The following is a 22057-nucleotide window of genomic DNA, read 5'->3' on the forward strand; positions in this document are numbered from 1 at the left end:
ATAGGGTGAATAAGTGGGCAGCAGGTGAGAATCTTTCCCTGCTGGGGCCTGGGAGGGGAACAGTCCATCCCCAACATTTCACAGGTAAATCCTTCTGCCAGGGATCCTCTGAAACTCCTGAGTCCCCTGTCTTTGCCTTATTTTCTCTAGGTGTAGCACAAAGTAGGCAGGAGGTTTTGCTCCCATTGCCCTTGACAAAGTCCTGGGCTTATCAGTAAACATGGGTCAGGGATGTGTTTGGGTACCTGAAAGCAAAAATTTCCCTAGGTCCGTAATACTTCTTTTCTGTGCATTTTTATGGCATGTGTACGTATGCTTGTGGTCACACGCAAACCTGCAGTGTTTATTCCATTGCACTGTGCATATTTGGGGAACGTAACAGCTCCTGGGCCAGTTACGGAGCTACTGGCTGACTTATCTGACAGTGTACCCATCACAACCCCTCCACCTGAGGTAGCTCATTTCCTTGGGCTCAAAAAACACAGGCAAAATTGAGCAGTTTCCTCTGCCCATCAGCCTGCTGACGTGTTTCCTCTCGTCCCAGTCGAGGTGGAGCTTTCCCTGGGAATTACCCTGGCAGCAGCCAAGGTGGCAGCTGCCCATGTCAAAATCGGGAGCTGTGTCCTACTGATGTGCTAGTCAGAGCACAGATTTGGTTCTAGTGCTGAGGTATGGAGACCTGGAAAAATATTATCTTATGCAAAGAAAGTTTTTTATTCAAGAGAATTTTATGGCTGCATTTTGGCATCTGCTTCTGCAGCCTCTGGGGCAAATTCCTGGGTTTGGTGAAGTATTTCACCTTGGACTTCAACAAGACCAGCACTTCATCCCCTGACTTCACATGTAGAGGGCCCTAAAATAACATGACCGAAAGTTTTTGTTCTGTGGCAAATAGCAGCACATGCAGATGTGTGACAGTGTAGTAGTCACAAAATCTGCTATATTCATCCTCCAGCTGTTGCACTTTGTTGCTGAAATAAAAGTCATCCTCTTCCCAGGAAAATATCAGCCCTGAGAGCTGTGCAGTGCCAAGCAATAAAGTCTGCACATGGGGAAGTCCATGTGCTCTTGGTGGATGGAGGTGTTTTCTTCTTCTCCATCTGACTGTTGGATGTTGCAAATAGATTTTGATTTGTGCTTTGTTTTTAAGTAATGCAAGGAAAGAGGAAAACCCATACACATCATGATCATTGAATACTCTTTTTCAGACTGATAAAAAACTTAAGAAAACGCTTGGTTTGGGAACTTTAGCTTAAAAGCCAGAAACAAGAACAGAAGCATGCCACAGGGTGGCCATGGGCTGTTGAGTGAGGGCAGCAGTGGGTTGTGCTGGGAACACAAAGTAGGTGGGAGATCACTGGACACGGTGTCATGGATGCAACACATGCTTGTCTCCTCCAGTTCCTAGGGAAGACTGTTTCATTTCTCATTAATACTGCTTTGCCTTCTTCCATGGTTCAGGGTGCTGGAGCAGGAGAGTACTGTTGATAGCAGGCAAGGCGGAGGCTGCTCACAGGCTCCCGATGGCATTTGTGCAGAGGAATGCTCCTGAGGTTGTGAAAAACCTGCCAGGAGGCCAGGTTGCCCCAGAATGGAGTTTGGGAGACTGGGTGGGACCTTTCCTCTTTGCCATGCCATGCCGTGCCACGGGACTGTTGCCAGCAGGGGATGCTGGGGTGGTTGCTCCTCGTGGTTGCTCCTCCAGAGATCACCTTTTTCGACCTACAGACTGTTACGGGGTCTGTCCAAGTCAGCGCCTCTGGCCTAAATTGAAGATGTATAACCCAGAAATGCTCAGGGAGATCAGCGGCTACCTGAGACTGGCTTTTCTGGCTGCCCCAGAGGACACATCCTGTTCCTGTACACACCACAGGGCACTGAAAGTGGCTCATAGGCACAGGAGAAGCTGTCACTGCTCAGCCCTACACGTCACAAGAAACCATGAGGGGACAAAGTGGAGACATTTGGGATATTTAGGTTAAAAATGTCATAGTAATATGGGTGTAGTTTTCAAACCTTACAGTTGTTCAGGTACCGTATCCTGTGTACTGTATCCCAAACCTATGTTTCATGTAATTTGTATAGTCTGGTTCTGGGCAAAACGCGGCCAAATGATATTAGGACAGTTTTTATAGTTGGTACTGTCTTTTTAAATAAAAAATAGCAATTATTATGGTAGATTGTTTTGCAGAAGAAAAAATGCATCTGGGCTTAAGAGCTTGAGTAGGATTTGGCTGCTGTGCATTGCACTAAATTCCCCTTGATGCCTTTGCGATAGATTAAGTATACGTATGTTGTTTCGGTGAGGGTTTTTAAGCTACAGCAATGGTGGCAGCAGCAACTGCCTTTTTTTTTATTAATTATTTCCATTTTGTTTTTCCTCCCTTTCAGGTAAACTGTCGCTGGAAGAGTTCATCAAAGGTGCCAAGAGCGACCCCTCCATCGTGCGGTTGTTACAGTGCGACCCCAGTAGCGCGAGCCAGTTCTGATTAAAGCGGACAGTGTGCACAGAGAATCTCAGCTTGTGTCCTTCAAGCTTTGCTCGCAAATGGATGCCTTCTCAACCATCCCTCCACACTTCGCGGATAAGATCCCATCGCCAGATCATGTGTGTGCGTGTGTCCGAGCGAACCAGCCCGCGCTTCCCTCAGTGACACCAGTGCCGCTCTCCTTCGGCAGCTCCGGTTCTGCTTCCCCGTAATGTTACGATTCACTCTACACATTTTAAACGTTAATTGAAAGGTATGTTTACATGCAGCTACAGAAGAGGTCAAATCGCCGGTGAGATACCACTTCACTTAGTCCGTAAGAAAGGTGATGTTCTAGTAGTTCCTGAGAAGATGTTAGGTAGGACTTTTACCCAACATAGCAGATGGTAGATAATTTATTTTGCTTCAGAAATGATTATGTAAAAAAAAAATAAAAAATATGTGGACTGAATGGAGTAGAAAGTTAAAAAAAAAAAAAAAAGGAAAAAAAAAAGCAGCTTTCCTGGGCATGGTTCCAATTTTCTTTTTGAGGAAAATTGCTTGCACTTATCTAATGGTCTTTACTTTCTTTTAATATATATATAAATTATATATATATGGTGAAGTAAAATTTTAAATATTTAGGTCATCTATTTAAGGCATAAAGTAGAATTCGAGCTTTGTTTCTTCTAGTTGTCTGTGATTTATTCAAATCTTGGAGATTGTTTTTATGTGATATTTATGCATTAGCAAATTGCTGTTCCAAAAGAAATGCATGACTAGCAGTTTGTGGATATTTCACTCTGTTTTAATTCCTGAATGCAAATGTTTGTTCATTTTTTACTGTCGATTGTTCCAGCATTACTGTATTAACAAAAGACCTGAAAGGAGTTCATCCTCATTTTGTATTTCTCAGTGGAGTCCTACTTTCTGGTGGTTGCTGCGTTAAATGGCTTTTGAGTGCCCCGAGGTGACGTGACTCGCACTGCTGTTCTCGACTTGGCTACACCTCCTCCCTTTTGCTGTCGATATGTTAATAGTCTTGTGCATTCCAGTGTTATTTAATATCTGCCTAATGCCAAGAAATATTAATTGAAATAAAAGACTACTTTTCTTGTCACTGCCTGTCTTGGTCTAACCCATGCAACAAGTTCCTAGCATCATGTATTTGAAGGAAGGACGAGGCTGGGTCCCTGCCCAACGTGTGGTTGTCTGTCTGAGACACGTTGTTTTGTAGGTACGTAGGTTTCTTTGGGATCCCGCCATCACAGCTGGCTTATTGCAATGGTGTTGGTGCCTGTGGGATCCTGCTCCATCCCAGCTGGGTCCTGGGTGGAGGCAATTCCTTGTTGGAGAGCACAGGAAGGTGACAGCCCTGTTTCTGCTGGATGTGAAGCAGCTCAAGGTGATGAAGGGAAAGCCATCGCCCCCCCAGCCAGGCTGTTGTGACCACGAATTTACAAAATAAAAATAGCTTGGTCCTGTCAGGTACCAGGTACGTGCAGTTGGAATAACGTTTGGCATTGGTAGCGTGGAAAGCAGTTTGCCCCATGTTCATCAAGTCTGCAGGTACTGTTTAAGCAAAATAAAGTATCAACGAATTACTTGGCCTGAGGTTAATATTAAGCGTGTATTTAAGGGGCTTTTGTTGTGTAGAATGACCCAGTAGTGGTTACATATTAATACTTTAATATTAAAAAAAGAGATGTTTGCAGTATCCAAATGGAATTGCACTGTTAGCTCAGACTCCATCTACAATACAGACTGGTGTCAGTTCTGCCAAGCAGAAAAGTGTGTTCATTTTTTTTCCTAGAAATTCAAATTTGAGCTATTAAACCAACAGTCCTTTCAACTGCAACACCCTGCTGCCAAGTGCAGCCTTCAAAGGGAAGTTGATCAGGAGCCTGCCTGCTTTCCCTGGGCAAGCCCAGCAAAAAAAGCAAAGTATTGGAAAAAAAATAGAATTCCATGGTTGCTTATACTCTGTCTTCAGTCTATTTGTGTTTGTGCTGGCTTGCTGCCAGAAGTTGTTGTGGTTTTGAAGATGCTGTGGATGTTCTTACACTAATGGCTCTTCTCAGACAACCTGCGTACCAGTTGTTTAGATGCACAAGGTTTAGATGCAAATCGGCCACTGTGGGCTTTAGCATCTCTCTGCACTCAGGAAAACCCACAAAAACATCTCTGACCTTGTCACAGGGTGGTGCCTCTGAGAGGGTCTGCAGCATTTAAATCTTGTTTGTGTCATCTTAAAATGAGTCAGGCATTCCACAGTATCCTTTTCTTGGGTACCAAAGATGTAAAACCTGTTTTGCTGTAGCACTCATAAATGCACCAATTCTTCTGTCATCATTCATCTGCTCTTGTAAGTGGGGCCTTTGTCACCTTCTCCACCTTTTTCTGACATCTCTTCTGGTTTCCACTTCTGTCTGTAGTGAATAGCAAGTTTAAGTAGCCATTTAATGAAGCCCAAACTCTTCTCACTTGAAAAAAAACCCTCTCCTTACAGAAGCTCATTTTGACCTTGTTTTTGCAGAAACAAAATGAGTCTGAATTTTAGTGGTCAGAAACTCCCATTTCTTTGACTTTATAATTCTTATTCTGAAATGTGGCCAAGGTATCCACAATGGAGCTCTCTACCTGCTGCAGGCTGACAAGCCCCTGAGCAGCCCGTTGCAGACCCTGGAGTTGCGTCTTGCTTCAGCCAGCCCAATTTCTTCTGCCTGTTTGCCTCTTAAAACTTTCCTGTCTCAGGTTTGATTTTTTTAGACTGTCCCCCATGGCTTTCTCAGCTTTTAAGGAGTTCCTTCTTTTCAGGGCAGGATGGGTGGGCTCCGTTTCAGACTGGGGCTGGCAGAGGGTGTGCAAACAAGGTGCTCCCAGTTTGCCTTTTGGAAAGCAAGCAAGGAAGATGCCCAGGAAAGGTGATGGCACACAGCACCCCAAGGTGGAGACTGGAGAGATGCTCCAAAGCCCAACCAGGATGAGCTTTTCAAAGGTAGTTTGTGATCCAGGGAATCTTTTGACTACAGGCCAGCAAGTACCGGAAAGAGCTTTATCTGCTGCTGCCAAGCAACTCTCCTAAGAAAATCAGACCTGCTTCAGAGGCTGAAGTTGTGTATCCACAGTCACTGGGTAACTTTGAACATCTTGGCTGTGCTTTGAAGAGCTCCTCTGAGGACGTGTCTGCTTCTCTGGCTGGTGATGAGGGGAGAGCAATTTCCTAGCTCATTCCCCAGGATGTGTCATTTGAGCGTTGATCCAGGCAGAGTTCAAAACCGAGGAGGAAGCCTGGAGAAATCGATGAAAAGCTTGCAGAACTTTACTGCTCCTCAGGATCCAGGGGTGTCTTTCAAGGAGGGAAGAGTATGTAGGGGAATTAATCACTTGCAAAATGATGTCCAAGCGAGCAATAGAAAATTTCAACTTGTTAAGTGACTTTGGTGTTATGGCAAATTGTATGTTTCATAAAAAATTGAGTCTTAATTGGCAAAAGTGGAGTTTAGCATAAAAAAAAAACATCAGCACGTCCATTTTTACCTCGCTTTAATAAGCTGTGTAATTATTTTCTTGCTACAGAGATATATAGTACTCTGAAAGATCTGGGTACTTACTACATAAATTCAGGCTTTTCTCTATGAATTGCAGGTCCTGTTAAGCTAATTCAGAATTATGTCATTACCTTTCAAATTAAGTTAGTGCCCGTCTGGTTGCAGCTTAACTCCAGCCTGGGTGGCAGAGCTGCTTGGATCCAGTCTTGTGTTTCTCTGTTTTCCGGTTTGCATTGGCTCTTTGTTTTTAAATAAGGCCCTTTGCAACATATTTTTAACATTAGCCTGTGAGTAATAAACTCCTGCAAAGAACAATGTGAGCATTTCTGCAGCCACCAGGCAGATGGTCTCCATGGATAGACCCTGATCCATTTTGCAGGGCAACCTCTATTCGAATTTGGAGATTGAGAACAGCCGTTGACTTTAATGGTCTAGCGGGCAGACTGGCATTTTGAGATCCCTGGGCTGTATGATGGCAGATATATTGTTGATGAACCCAATAATTTCTGTTATCGCTTTTGCGAGGAGAGATGTTTCATTGAAAAGAAGGAAAAGGGAGGGAGAATGAGAGCAGTGCATTTCTCTGTGTGGAAGCTTTGAAGATGTGCCTGCATGGCTGGAGTGATGTGCCTGCAAGCAGACCTTACCTGTTGCCCACCTGTATCAAGTGTGATGTTTGGACCCAGACACGCTTCTGAACACTCTCTCACAGTCACAATGGCTAAAGGGCAGCCAGTGCATCAGCAGAGGGTCAGGTTAATCCCAGGCTGATGACCATGCCACACAAGTCACAAAACACTGGCCAGGGGAAGGAGGTGAGCTGCTTGGTGTCTCCAGAGACACAGGGGTGAGCCCACAGCCACCGGTTGGGTGGGTTATTTTAACAGGCTGGCAGTGGGCTGGCTCTTCCTGATGGAGGAACAACTTCTCCCAAACAAAATCTTTACTGGTTGGGCTGTCACTAGAGGGAACTGTCCCTCACCTGAAGGTGATAAGCAAGGTCCTCTCCTGCACACGTTTCCACACCTTAGTGTTTGGTGCTGCTGGGGCTTGGGTGGGTCGGGGCTGGCACCCTGTGTTATCCTCAGCTCCCCCAAGCCCTCCCTGCCTGTAGGGCTGCAGCACTAAGCCTCAGGGGACTGCCAGCTCCCAGCTGTGCTCCCGGGTCCCCACTGCAGCAGTTTTTTACCTTTCCTGCACTGTTTTGCCCAGGACTCGGACAGCTTTCTTTGCCTTAATTGCGCCTGACATGCAGCAGTGTGAAACTCAGCACAGAGGGCAGGTCATACTCTTGAAGTCCAAGTTGCTCACAGATACTTTACAGTGAATATGACAAATTACACCCTGGATGAAATTTGCTTCTGTATTGCTGCTCCTGCCACCCAGGCCATTCTGCAGGTAATGAGGTGTGGGTGAAGGAGCCTCTTCTGCCTGGTGATGCTCCCTGTGCCTGCTCGTCCCCAGCCATGGGGATGTGGTTGTATTGCAGAAGAGAGCAGGAGCAGGGACAGGTCCTGCCTATGGGTCCCATCCTGTCACAGTCACCCACAGAGAAAACTTCCAGCATCTTTCTCAGGTCAGGACAGAGGTGTCTTTCCAGTTGCTGTTTGCATTTTGCTCTTTAGTTTCAAAGTGAAAAAAAGTAATATCCCAAAAGCCCAGAATGGGTACAGATTCTCCAGCAAAGTGTGGAGAAAAGGAGGCTGAGGGGAGACCTTATCACTGTCTACCTGAAAGGAGGGTGTAGCATGGAGGGTGTTCATCTCTTCTCCCAAGTAACAAGTGATACAACCAGAGGAAATGGCCTCAAGTTGCACCAGGGAAGATTTAGATTGGATATTAGGAAACATTTCTTCACCCAAGGGGTTGCCAGGCATCAGAACAGGCTGTGGTTGAGTCACTATCCCTGGAGGTGTTTAAAAGATGTGTAGATGAGATTCTTGGGGACATGGTTTAGAGGTGGACTTGGCAGTGTTAGGTTAATAGTTGGATTCAATGAGCTTAAGGGTCTTTTCCAAACTAAATGGTTGCATGATTCTGAGTCTAAAGTCCTGGCCATCTGACCTCTGTGGCAAGAATAGCCACATGTTTCTTCTATGCATTGAAGTACCTCTAATGGATTCTTTGGCTTGTTTGCACAAGAGAAAAATGCTGGTGTCTCTGGCATGGGTAAATGCAAGGAGAAACACTCCCTTACTCCTGCATGGGGTTTGGGTTGTAGCTGGCATTGCGCTGAACACTCCTTAGTGCTCAACAAGTCTAAAGGAGCATCTGGCAGGCAGCATCCCCAGAGTTTGCTCGTCTTTACCCCTGCAGAACCCTGTGTTGCTTCTGAGGACTTCTCTCCAGCATCTTCTCCATGGTGGTGGCTGCAGAGACAGCCCACGCTCGCTGCGCTGTGGCTGTGGGAGCTGGCGGTGGGGGTCTGCAGAGCAGGGCTGGGCTGGGGCGCTCCTCACCCAGGTCTTAAACCAAACAGGTGAATAGAGATGTCTTTGGGTTTTTAAAAATACTTTGGGAGGACCCAAGGGAAAGGCTGTGTGCTGAGTGTCACAGCACAGAGCTGGGCAGCACTGTCCTCTCGGGGACACGGGGAGCCCCGATTGCTGCAGCTTCTGGGAACAGTGGCCTGCCCATCTTCAGATTCCTCAGGGATGCTGCGTGGGACCATCGCTCTCTCCTGCTTACTGCAAAGGTGCAATGGCAAAGTGGGGGTGGGAGAACAGACCCTTCCTCGCCCCCCAGACTCAGCTGGTGCGATCAAACACCTCACTCCTGGCACTGCAGCGATCACTGAACCTCACAGCCAAGAGCCAGGCTGCTGCTGAAACTGTATGGTTTTCCTCTTTATTCTTTTTTCAGTACTTTGCCAGACCCTTTTCAGGGCAAATAATTGATTCCACTGCTGAGCAGATGCCATGGGCAGCATGCTCAACACTGGCAGCTGGTTCCTGGGGGAAAGGTGAACGGAACGACTGTGTCTTAATATGCCATTAATGACCAGGAACAAAACACAAATACTGCACACGCTTTCCTTGGAGAAAATAAAATAATCTCAGCTAATTTAGATGTTAGCATTGCACAGCCATGGTTACTCCTGTGCTGCTTTGCTTCTGATTTATTAATACATGTGAGGCTCACAATGAGCAGGTTTGGTGCCTGCTGAAGGACACAGGTAGTGTCACTACATGCACATGGTGACACCGAGGAGCGAGGCTGCCTGCACGCTGGGGACAGTGCTGATGCTCTGGAAATGGGTTGCAGGTGCCAGGGTCCACCCCACACTGCGCCATTCTCCATCCTGCCAGCACTGAGCCCAGTGATGCCCCAGTGAGCTGCTGCTGCTGCCAGGCACCCAGCCAAACTAGGCAAACATGGTCTTCAAGGAAACTGGCTTTGATAGCCCCCTGCCTCACCCGGGGAGCCCTGTGGCCTAAAGATAACCATATATGAGAAAAGAACTTCATTTTTCAGCAGGAGTGGCTTAAGCCAGCTTTAAAGCAGCTGTTGAAGCCTTCTGAGCTACTTGGCAGGAGATTTCGCAGACACTTCTCACTGAGCTGCCAGTGCTATGGGCCACCTGTCAGGGGTGCTGCCACCAGCCTGCAGTCCCTGGGAGCTGGCCCTGGCTGCACAGCAGGGCTCCCAGAGCAGGGCTTTGGCTCTCCTAGGAGGAACCGGTGTCTTTTGGGACTGCAGCATCAGAGGCCACACCAGTGAGGCCTGCAGGACTGCTCGGTCGATGCCACTCGCCATCTCCAAGTCTGCTCAGCTCTTTGATAACTACCAGTGCTGCTGCTGGGAACTAGGTAAAAAAAGGGGAAAAGAGAGGCTTGGGTTTTTTTTTTCAGTTTTTCTTGGAGTGTGATGCTTTCCCATGATGCTTGTGCAGGGAGATGCTGGCAACCCTGGGTGCACCTCTGTGTGGCCCCTCCTGCACCCACCCAGGTGCCCAGGTGATGCTCTCCAGGCAGTGGAGGCTGGGGCTGCCTCAGTTGCTATGGCAACACCAAAAAAAGGAGCCAGGAGTTTGTATTTTTTCTGCTGAAAGCAAAGCAACTTGCTTGAAGAAAAACCTCACTGTCCCTTTTGGATGACTCTGCAGACTTCCACGTTCACCTTCAATGTGCAGTTTACAGCACCTGCACTGGGCAGGATGCTTGGAGGGGCCAAGACATCCCTGCCGAGAAACATTTGTGCAACTATGCGGGGGTGGTACCTGCACAGTTCAGCAAGGAGTGGGACAAAGCTCCCTATTTCTCTAATTCACCACTCCTTTGTAGCAACCTTCTGGCTAAGTTATTCTTGAGGCAATTGTACCCTCCTGCAGTTTTGGGGGTTTTTGACACCATCCAAAATACAGGGAATGAGTGAAAGGGGACTATGAAGGACACTTAAAATGAATTTCAATATTCTGTTAGCTGATTCTCAAAGGTGATGTTAGACCATTCCTCCACCAGCCAGTGAGGTTCATACTGTTCTTTGCATTTCCACCATAATTTTTCTAGTTTTCATTTCTTCTTTCAGCAGCCTTTGTACACTGCTTCACCCCAGATACAAGTTTCAGCGGTCTTATATTGCTTGTGTTTTAAAACTTCCTTTTCATGCTTGAGCCAGCACCAATTGCTGGTGATTCCCCCTCCCAGCCCACACCTGCCTGGTTTGAGTGTGCCACAAATCTCAGCAACTTCCTTGCAGCTGAACCTGCCTGCAGCCAGGAGGCCGTGGTGACACAGCTTGCCAAGATGAAGATCCACTGTTCGTGGGTTCCCTGTTCACAATGTGGCAATTTCAGACATACCCAAAAGACAGCACTTGTCATTTTGAGTGGTACAAGCTGACGTGTCTCCTGGAAACCTTTTCTGTAGAGGTTCAGCTCTTTTTATCCACATGGATTTGCTTAGCTGTGATGCTTCCTCCTCCACCACTGTGTGGCTGGAGAGCTGCTGTCACGAGGGGTGAAAGCAGGACCATGGGCACCGCATTTTCACACCTCACCAAGGACCAAACTTGATCTACATCATCTATAGTGTGATGTGGACATGTCTAAGCTTCCCATATACCAGAGCTGACACTGTGGCTCCATGAGCCTCCACCAGCATCAGCTGGACACAAATACGGTCACATCAGCTGGTGGTGCTGACTGAAGGCTCGGGGACACTGGGAGATCTCAAAGGGGCACAAGTCTACAGGCGGGACTGGCACAGCAAGAATTAAGTAGCTTTTTGTGTCTCTCTGTTGAGCAGCAGCAGGGATCCCACCTGCTCATGGCTGTGCGAGTGGTGGTATCACCACTGGAACAGGCTGCCCAGAGAGGTTGTGGAGTCTCCTCTGGAGACATTCAACTACAACCCGCCTGGACACATTCCTGTGCAGCCTGCTCTAGGTGAACCTGCTTTAGCATGTGGTTTGGACTAGCTGATCTCCAGAGGTCCCTTCCAACCCCAACCATTCTGTGATTCTGTGATCACTGCACTAATCCTCTAGGCCAGGCACTTTTTGATGGGAATCCAGGGTTGCTGCAGCTCCACAGACCCAAACGTGCTGCTGAGTCACATCACCTAGTCTGTGTGTGTTTGTAGCTATACTGGGCATTTATTTTCAAATTGCAACCATGCAGGTCGAGTACAGTGCACTGGGCAGGCTCTGGCAGGGGGAGGCAGCAGGAACATGCCTGCAGCACCAGCATCTGGGATGGAGAGGTGGGTGGGGATGGGGCAGGAGAATGTCCCGTCCTGGACAAAGCTGCCAAGGCATGGAAATACAGGATGCTCTGCAACAACAGGTAATACCAAATGGTCTTTTTTTTTGCCCAGCGTCTTCCTGTAAGCTTTCTTTGACCAGGACCTTCTGCACAAGCACAACATTCAGCAGCAGCATTTGGAAACATGGGAGGGACACATAGGCATGAGGAAGAGGATGGGGCTGACAGGGGGAGGCTGAGCCTGAGATGCAGCCTGTGAACATGATGGCAGATCACCCACATGGGATTTAGGCTCACTAAGCAAGGGAACTTTCTTGAAACTGTCCATCTCTTGGCTAATGCCACCAGCAGAAGTGGAGATGATGTCACGATCAGCACAATTCCTTGCTACATCATCTTAAGTGACTTACAAACCCTTTCCTAAGGATAAAGCTAAATGTCACACCTCTGGTCTTGCCTTGTTCTCCTCTGTGATTAGTTCCCCCCTCTGTCCTGGAGCATGAGTCACTTCAATGTCTTCATCTCCATCAGCTGCACAGCCTTGTCTTACAGGCTTTTTCCAAAGCAAGACTGCTAGCTGATTTCCTCCTCAGTAATGTGATTTAAATCACCCTTCAATCACTAGTCATTTCCACACCTTGTGGCAATAAGGACAAATTAGCACAAATGGTTTTCATTTCTCAGGGGTTTTTGAGAAGGGGCTGCCAACCTTGGATGAGTTGTTTCCTCTGCTTTGGTTGTATGAAGAAAAAGGGGGACAAATAGGGAAAAACTGGCACATCCCTGTATAGTGCACAGCACCAACAAGGAAAAACGCTGAGTGCCTCAGGGGGGCTACAGGGGTGTTGTGGTGGTCCCTGCCCACATTCTATCTCCAGCTGTACCCAAAGCTGACAGCCACAGATGGTGCATTTTTCAGGATTGCCCAGAGCCCTCTGAAACTCAGGGATTTCAGTACTTTATTGGAAAGTAGCTGGAAATGAGCCCTGAAGGATGCGGGTGCCTATGCCCCACTGTCGGTAAATGGACACCCACCTCATTGAACAGAGGGGAGATTTTCCCACCAGCTTGCCTCCAGGTCATGCCTTTTCCTTAAAAATAGGGGAAAACTAATTTTTAATGTAAAAAATAGTGATGCTGGGAGGTGTTAAGACCCAGCTGCAGAGAGTGGCATGGTGGAATTGCCTCTGGAAGCCAAGCTCAAAGGCATATTCCCTAGCTCTGCCCAGGGGATGGAGGGGATTTTTGGTACTTTAGAGAATCGACTGAGGCCTTAGCAGGCTGTATGGATGGCTTGGATGACTAATTAGTGATTGACAATGAATCAGAGCCCAGAGGTATCCCCTGTCATGTCCTGGGAGAGAGGATGGGGTTGTACAGTGAGGGCCTGCATAAGGAGATGCTGGACGAAACATGCTCAAAGACACCTGCTGTGATTTCAGATCTCATATAGGTAAGGTGAACTGAAGTGAATGGATTTGACCCAGCTATGTTTTTACCTTTACCCATGTATCTTACAGTAGCAAGCATTTTTTTCATCTCAAAAGAGTGATGTTTTCCTATTCATGCCAGCAGCACGTCTGTGAAAAGCCAAGCTTCAACAGTTCATTTCCTTCATCGAAAGCTGAAACCACAGTGTCCCACAGCCATGGGTGGCAGCGACCCAGGCTGAGAAGCTGCCACCACCTGAAACGCCAGAGGAAAGGCTTTCTGACAGCCTGCTAAAATGAACAGCAACAAAGTGCTCAGATCAGGTGGTACCCACCCCAGTGCACCCAAAGAGCAGGAAGATGGGACTGTAATCTCTCATTTATATCAGCGTGTGGCATTCATGATATCAGATTATTAGTAGTATTTTTTAATGACTCTAGGGCACAGTCTGAGGAATGCTAGACCCGTAAGCCTGATGTCTGAACCCGAAAAAAATTGGTGGAAACGATAGTGAAGTACAGACATTGCAAATCTGAGGATAAATGGGGTGTATTAGGGAGGAGACAAAATGGGACTTTATAAATATAAGTCTTGCCTGATTAATTTATTTGTGATTTCTGCAGGAATGAAGGGGTACCACCTTCCTAAATGGTCTGAAAAGGGATAGATGGATGGGTGGATGGACAGACAGATATAGTGGGACAAGGATGTTTGCTAATGATCCAGAATTTTCTAGGATCATCAGAGATAGTGCAAAATATTGCAGAAGTGTTTCTCCATATTGGTGACCGGGAAGAAAAATGTTAATTAAATAGCCTATTATTAATTACCAAAAAAAAAAAAAATACTTGGGGAAAAAATAGCTCTAATTTTTTATACACTTTGAGGCCCAAATTAGTGTGATATTGGGATCACTTTGGGCAGACATCTAAAAATACAAGCTCAGCGCTCAACTTACACTATGAATAAGCTTTTGGGAAGCCTTTGGGTTTAGGATGTTACTGAGCAGAGTAAAAGGGTTCTCTAGACACTGCACACATCATGTGGGGTTCCACTGGCCTCCAAAACCTCCCTCTTCTGCTCAGACATGGCTGGTTCTCCCCTGCAGCCCATGTTTCTGTGCTCTTAGCTCTTCACTTGACAGTTTTAACTTTCAGGCTATTTACGTGGCAGCTGGTACCTGGCTAAATCATGTACAGTGTCAGCAGTACTCTCGCAGACCAGTGGCAAATATCTCCACAGCTGCTTAATGCCAGCGGGGAACATTTTGATCAGCCCGTCGTGACCCTGCAGCTAACACAGGCCAGCGAATCTGCCTTGGTAATTTGTGCACCAGGCTTATACCTTCAGCCCGAGGCTGCACACGATGTTAAACATCTGCCGCCACACTCCTGAGAGTGACGTCAATACTCTTTTGTCTTAAGTCCGGTACTGGCTCAGCTGCATCCATCTCTCCCAAAGACAAATTATATTTTATTGCATGGTATTGCTCTGTATAGAAAAAAATTCTCCCTAGGCACCACAAATTCAGCACTTAAATCTCAGAGTAATGAATAGCTTGACCAGGGTAACTTTTTGTTCCCTTCCACGTTGTCTTTCCTTCTCCTCCCTTCTGCCTGCTCCAGCTCTCGGGATGCACGGGGTCTGGTGGGCAGCGCAGGGGCTGCAGGGTGGCAGAGGATGGTTGCACAGTGTCCCTGGGCATTGCTGGGGACAGCGTTGGGAGGCTAGACCAGCAGAGATGTGCTCTGCCTCCCTGCAGCCCCAGTGGCATTACCCACCCAAATGGGGTGATTTTTCTTCTCCAGGAGGGGACAGCAGCAGGAGGAACTCAGGGCTTCTCCCGGGGCACATCTTGGGCTGCATCCAGATCTCGGGGTGCATCCAAGCCTCGGCTTACACCCAGACTATGCCATCCAGCCCTGTGCCTGTGCATTTCATGACCTCATGTACCTGTGCATTTCATGACCTCCACTTTCCACATCAAATAAGCACTGTAAGACATCCCCCTGGAGCCATGAGGGTGCTGGTCTGGCCCTGAGAAGGGGACGTGGACAGGAGAGCAGGGGGCTGGGCTCATCTCATGTGGAGGTTTTTAGGGACCCCTGCTTGGTGGAGCCTGCCCTCATCTCTCAGCAACTGCAGATCCAGGGACTCTCTGCTGTGTCCTGCAAACCTCTGCAGTTGGTGGCATCAGGCAGAAGGGTTGCTGGGGCTGCTGGTAACCTGTCTGGAGGGACACATCCTGGGCAGGGTACACTGGTGCTGTCTGCTCTGGCTTCCTCCATTCCCACCAACCTCCCTCCAACTCAAATGCCAAGGATTTAAGGAATTACATTTTCCCTGCAAGCACCGTTTCCCTGTCAGCTCTCTTCAGTGCTGGTCAATTATTTGCCGGTAACAGAGAAATTTCCTTGCTTTCCCCCCAAAAATGAGGTGTGTAGGTGGTAACCACAGCTGTAGTAAGGTCCCAGAGCTGAAGGCCTTGGTGTGCTGAGAAGCAAGTGGCAGCAGACACTAACTCCCAGTTGTGGGTTGCAGAGGGAGCGGGTGAGACGAGGCCCTAACACGGGCTGTTGCTGCCATCTAGCCCTGCCTACTGCACAGGTACACTGCAGCCTCACACGCTATTCGTCTGTTTTCTCTGCAAGTTACTGGTTTTCTGTATATTTCCTCTCCTGAACTACCAAGGAGCTGGGCTCCATCTTTCCACCCAGTGAGCTTCACCTCCCCTGGGGGAAGACACCCCTGGTATGGACATTGGACCCAGTGGGTCTCAAACCAGCTTGCCCAGTGTCCTAAATCTGAGGCTGGGAATGGGTTTCTGCTTTTGAATTCGTTTGCTCCCTGCAATGGCCATAGATATACGCTGACCCAGCAGGAGGAGTGAATAGTAGGCCCCAGTCTGATGTGGAGCACAAAGAATCATAGAATTGTAAAATCATTTTGGCTGGAAAAGAACCTCAAGATCGTCAAGTCCAACACTTAACCTGACAATGTCATTAGCCCATGTTCTTAAGAATCTCATCTATGCATCTTTTAAACACCTCCAGGGATGGTGACTCCACCACTTCCCTGGGCAGCCTGGTCCAATGCCTGACAACCTTTTACATGAAGAATTTTTTCTTAATATCCAATCTAAACTTTCCCTGGTGAAATTGGAGGCCATTTCCTCTTGTCCTATCACTTGCTACTTGGGAGAAGAGACCAACACCCTCCATGCTACAACCTCCTTTCAGGTAGTTGTAGACAGTGATAAGGTCTCCCCTCAGCCTCCTTTTCTCCAGACTAAATACCCCCAGGTCCCTCAGCTGCTCTTCACAGGACTTGTGCTCCAAACTCTTCACCGGCTTTGTTGCCCTTCTCTGCACTCTCTCCAGCACCTCAATGTCTTCCTTGTAGTAAGGGGCCAAAAAGTGACCCCAGGATTTGAGGTGCTGCCACATCACTGCCGAGTACAAGAGGACAATCACTGCCCTGGTCCTGATGGCCACACTATTCCTGATACAAGCCAGGATGCTCTTGGCTTTTTTGGCCACCTGGGCACACTGCTGCCTCATGTTCAGCCAGGGACACAGGGAAGGTGAGATGCTGATGTTCTCGGGTGAGGACCCTTCTTCAGCACATGGAGCAGGATGTGGCTCTTTCCTTTGCTCCAGCAGCCATCCTGTGGCTTTGGTTTAGCATCCATTACCACTTCTTGCCCTCCACCCTCCCCCCACTTTTTTTTTTTTTGAGGCAGAAGTGGGTCCTCTCTCCTCAGCAGCTCCTCAGAAGCAGCTGCCCAGTTTAGACCCATTTTAGCACTGCAGCACAGGCACCTCACCAAGCAGAGCCCCACCAGTGGGATGGCAGACAAGGAGCTGGTGGTGTTGACAAAACCCGCTGCTGGACTGAGCACCCGCTGCTGTGGGGCTCAGCCCCATGGCACTGTGAGACCCACTGGGGACCAGGGTGAGGACAAGCGCACTAGGATTGGAAGAGACTTCAGGAGGTCTCTATCTCAAGCTGCTGTTCCAAGCTGGATCAGCTGCAAGATCAGCTCATGGTTGCTCAGGATTTTGGTCCTTCAGGTCTCAAAAGCCTCCAAAGGCAGAGCCTGGCCAGCCCTGCCAGCAGCCTGGTCCTTTTCCTGGCTGTCCTCATGGGGCAAGTTTCTCCTTGCACCCAGCCTGACCTCCTGGTCACAGCTTGTGTCCATGGTCACTTAACATCAGCAATCCTGCAAAGCTGCTCTACAAAAGTTGGCATAAATCATCTCCATTGACTTACCCCCCAAAAAACCTTGACAGCAGCAAACCTAAACTAACCCCAGAAGCAACAGAATAAAAAAGTCGCAGAAATAACTACTGGAAATGCCAAGCCTGGGGCTGGTCTTCAAGCAGGAACCTGGAAGGACATTTGAGGTAATAGCCTTAATAAATTTTTAAAAAATAAAACAAACACGCTACTCATTTTGAAGTTTTCTGTGTATTAAAAACCTTGAGTTCTCTGTTTCACATTTCTGTGAACAGATGGGAAGGGAGCTTGCTTTGAGGGTTTTTTTGAGCAGTGCAATAGTTTAATTATTGTTTTGTAAATACTTTTTCCTTGTGCTTTCTTATTTGCATTTGTTCTCTCTAATAACATCTCGCTGATGCTGCGGTCTAACATTGAGAGTGTGGGATTCATTTGAAATCCTTCCATTTCTCTCCTTTCTCCTGACTTCTCTGGCTCTGACAGACAGGGGTTTTTTGGATGCTTTTTTTTTGAACCGAGCTCCATCTTGCGGGCTTTTGATTCGCTAATTAGTCACCACATCCCTATCTCTGAGAGGATCTCCCTTGGCCCCAGGAACACCCTGGCTTCTCTTGCAGTCAGATACAATCACACCGATGGGGGATGAAACCCACACGGCTGAAGCAGATGAGTCCTACAGCACCTGCCTCCAGGGGAGGCTGGCGAGCCATCCTGGCAGGGTGCAGGAGCAATTTCCCTGCCCAGAATCAGCACTTTCCATGGCGAGTTAGATTTTCTTTTGCTTTTCACTTTGGCCGGATGCTTTGATAGTTTAATGTAAGTTTTGATTGCAGGAAAGCGGGAGAATCATTGCTGAGAAATCTTTATTGAGCTGTTACAGTGAAATTCTGTTGCTACTGGCGAACTGTACTTAATAGGAGCTGGAGTTTTTAAGCAGGTATTTTTTATCTAGCAACATGATACATTATTTTCTTCCTGTCCCCACAGTAAGGGCAGCAGCATCTCTATTATCTTGCTGAAAACAGCATCCGCATTGTCGTGTTCAAGCATTGCAACCCTTTTCCTTGCAAAAGCACCCATCTACAGCTACTACCTTGTTCTTCCAGCTAGTCAGCTTAATAGCCAAATATAGAAGGGTGATGCTTAAGCCAATTGAATATCCAAATCCTGTCCTTCTCCCAAAGCAGGGAACTGCATTTTAAGGATGGATGGAAGAATACCTGTGACTGCAAAGTACTTTGAGAATTCCCCACACTGAGCTGCTACAATTGCCCTTTCTCAGCAGCATTTGCTGCATTCCCAAGGCACTTAGGCTGACCCTGCACTTCCCCAGCAATAGTAGAATGTTGGTGTCTCTGTCTTTTCTTCCTTCCCCGAATTGCTGTGCAGCCTCGCTATCCCTTGACCACTTTCTGGACTGGAACATGGTCGTTGGCTCTGTACCACTAAGGCAGGGTGAGCCAACTACTCCTTTGCAAAGCACTCCGAGAGTGTGAGTGTGAATTGAAGAGAATATAACTGGAAGGCTTTTTTTTTTTTTTTTTTTTTTTTTTTTGTGGGAATACTGTGAGCAAGACTGGGATCAGCTCCCTAAAATCAGGGAGAGGAAGAGGGAGGGTTAGTTCCAGTGTGCTAATGCTTGTCTTTAGGCAAAGACTAACAGACTGAGAAAAATTGTTGCTGTAGTGTAAGAATCAATAAACAGACGCAAATAAAGGTCTAATATTAGTTGGATTGTAGCGATATTTGCAAGACGACACGGACATACACAAGATCACAGTGTGTTTCCCTCAGGGAGCTCCCTTTGCTTGCCAGTGCTCAAGCATTCGCCTGTGATGCTGGCGGCCTCTCCTTATCGAAATGGAGGGGGCTCAAGCAGCCTCCCTTGCTCACGCCCAAAGCACTCACCTTTGCGTTAGCCCTCGGAGTCCCACTGCAACGGGCAATGTCTTGGTGGCTGTTCCTCTTCAAGTGCTCACCATCAGCTTTCCAAAAAGTGGCACCACTGTGGTTTAGCTGCTCTAAACACCTCCTGTAGGCAGAGGACTCCAAAACCAGCTGAAGAGCAATAGCAAAGTTTGCCAAAATGTAAATCCCAGGCCCTCAGTACAGGAGAGACATGGACCTGTTAGAGGGGGTCCAGAAAGATGATCAGAGGGCTGGAACAGCTCTGCTGTGAGGACAGGCTGAGAGAGCTGGGGTTGTTCAGCCTGGAGAAGAGAAGGCTCTGGGGAGACCTCATTGCAGCCTTTCAGTACTTACAAGGGGCCTATAAGAAAGATGGGGACAGACTTTTTAGCAGGGCCTGTTGCAACAAGAGGTAATGGTTTTAAACTAAAAAAGGGGAGATTCAGGCTAGACATGAGGAAGAAATTGTTTACAATGAGGGTGATAAAATACCAGAACAGGTTTCCCAGAGAGGTGGTCAATGCCCCATCCCTGGAGACATCCCAGGCCAGGCTGGACGGGGCTCTGAGCAACCCGATCTAGTCAAAGATGTCCCTGCTCATGGCAGTTGGTTGGACTAGATGACCTTTGAAGGTCCCTTCCCACTGAAACTGTTCTATGACATATGCTCGCCGTTCTCAGTGTATTTTCAGGATAGTCAAATACAGTGTTTTAACTAAAGAGTCGTTTGTACTGGAGGCATTTGTGACATGGCTATTGAAACCAGATCACAGACATTGAGCTACCAAATGCCTTCAAACATTAAAGAAAACCATAGGATGCTTGTCAAAACCAGGGACACTTCTCTAAAGCAAATTACTCTCCTTTATTTTTCTACTGATCATTGCTTATTTGAAGAGAAACTTAAAAATAATAATTATTACAATGAGTAATAACCTTTTTTTATTTATTTTTTTTAACGACTAAATAACAGTTGTCTAAGCTCTTCTTGCAACTGTTGTGGACTTCTTTTTTGTTTTGGTTGAAGAGGGTTGGTTTTGACCAGAAAGAAAGTTTTCCATTTCAGTCTTACTGCAAATTGGTGCTGTGTTTAACTATTAGAGATCTGTTTAAATGATAGTATTTGCTGGGGGTGAGGTCTGTGAGAGAAGGGTCTCCCTCCAGATCTGGCTTACACCAAGAAACATATTTTCCCAGTTCAGATGGTAAGGAACCCCCGCAGTCAGGAGGGTCTGATCTACCATCTGGCTGATTCCTGTCACTTGGGGCGTTTTAAAAACACTGTAAGAAGTGGAAATGGACCACTGGGATTCTATGGAAGCCAGAAGCAGGGCAGCTGTGAGATAAGGAGATACATATATATATATATATACATATATATGTATATATATATATTTATATATATATACTTAGTGTCCTAAAACCCAGAACACCTGCTCAGCATCATCCAACTTAAAATGAGAAACTTGTGCCTTGCCTAAAATCACACCACCACTACTGTAAAGATTTATTGCACCTATAAGTACTACAAGTCAGCTAAAAAACCCATTATTTTTGTTTTAACACAGAAGGCACTCAAGAAGATTAACACTTCTTTTTAAGCACTTGATCCTCTCCTTAGATACAGCTTACAGAGCACCAGCTGAGGTTACAACACACCTACCACAGAAGAGGAAGGTAAAGAACTGAGGTCAGCTACATCTCTTTTGGTGAACATCGTAAGTTCATCAAAATGCTGGCCTGTAATTGTTTGGAGTTTGAGAAAAAAAACTAATAAAAATCACTAAAACAATAAATAAAGTTAAAAGCAGATCAATAAATTATTATAATGGGCAGCCTATCACATTCCTCCCATGGAAGCTTTCTCATTAGCTTCCATAAGTGATTGCCTTCAAACCGCCTGCTGGAGCTGGTCTCCACTGTCTGAGAGCAGAAGCCAGACTGGGCCCCTTGCTCCCCCAAGGCAGGAGAACAGGCTCCAGCACTAGTTGTCACATCAGGTCTCACTACAGCCCTAAACCCTTCTGGCTCAGCCATCCCCAGCCTTCACACAGGCAGGTTCACAGGTACCTACATGTCCTTCAGACAACTGCAGTCTTTCCTGTTAGGTGCCAGTTCTTTGTTTTCTCTCCCTCCATAGTTCAAATGCACTTCACTCTCAAAGAGTAAGATTAAAATGTGAAATTGTTATAGTAACATTTGGTTACCATTCGTTACTTTTGCTTTCATGCTAAGAATCTTTAGGTTTCTACGAGAATTTGGAGGAGCTAAAAGAAACCCTGGTTTAAAAGTAGGGAATTTCTTTGAGATAAAGGCTATCACTCCACTATGTGTACATACTGGACTTTACATGAGTGCCGTTCAGTAGCCAAACAGCTGGCTACTGTATGCGTGAGAATAAATAAAAGTCACCCTTTGGATGACCTTTGAAATTTTAACACTTACTCTAAATTAGCTTAAGCTTTACACACTTACTTGATACATTAAGGTTTTCCTCTTCACACATCAGGCATTTGCTAAGGGATGCCTGATTGAACAGATCCTGATCTGGAACTGGTAAGTGTTGCAGAAACATTGTGCAATTTTAGTGCAACAGAAGTGGTAACAAACTAGCCTCAGGTTAAGTACAAGTCAGTATCCTCAACTCCAGTAACCAAACTCACTGATTTTACCATTAATACACCCTGTATTAGCTCTTAGTATTTACTACCTAGTGGCATCATGTTTAAAACAAAGTCAGTTTAACAGAGTAGCAT

At 46.8% G+C, this 22057-nt stretch overlaps 1 protein-coding gene across 9 annotated transcripts in view; it reads left to right on the forward strand.

Moving 5' to 3' along the window:
- HPCAL1 (hippocalcin like 1) overlaps positions 1-3588 on the forward strand; it is a 66178-nt gene extending 62590 nt beyond the window's left edge. For all 9 annotated transcript variants that reach the window (XM_082047460.1, XM_082047459.1, XM_082047465.1 and 6 more), the window contains one exon: positions 2392-3588. In XM_082047460.1, the coding sequence (XP_081903586.1) occupies positions 2392-2489 (98 nt within the window). In that variant the 3' untranslated portion in view covers positions 2490-3588. The remainder of the gene's footprint in view (positions 1-2391) is intronic.
- Positions 3589-22057: the final 18469 nt, after the last annotated feature.

Source organism: Streptopelia decaocto (genome assembly GCF_964273445.1).
Source record: "Streptopelia decaocto genome assembly, chromosome: 3".
NCBI classification, from domain to species: domain Eukaryota; kingdom Metazoa; phylum Chordata; class Aves; order Columbiformes; family Columbidae; genus Streptopelia; species Streptopelia decaocto.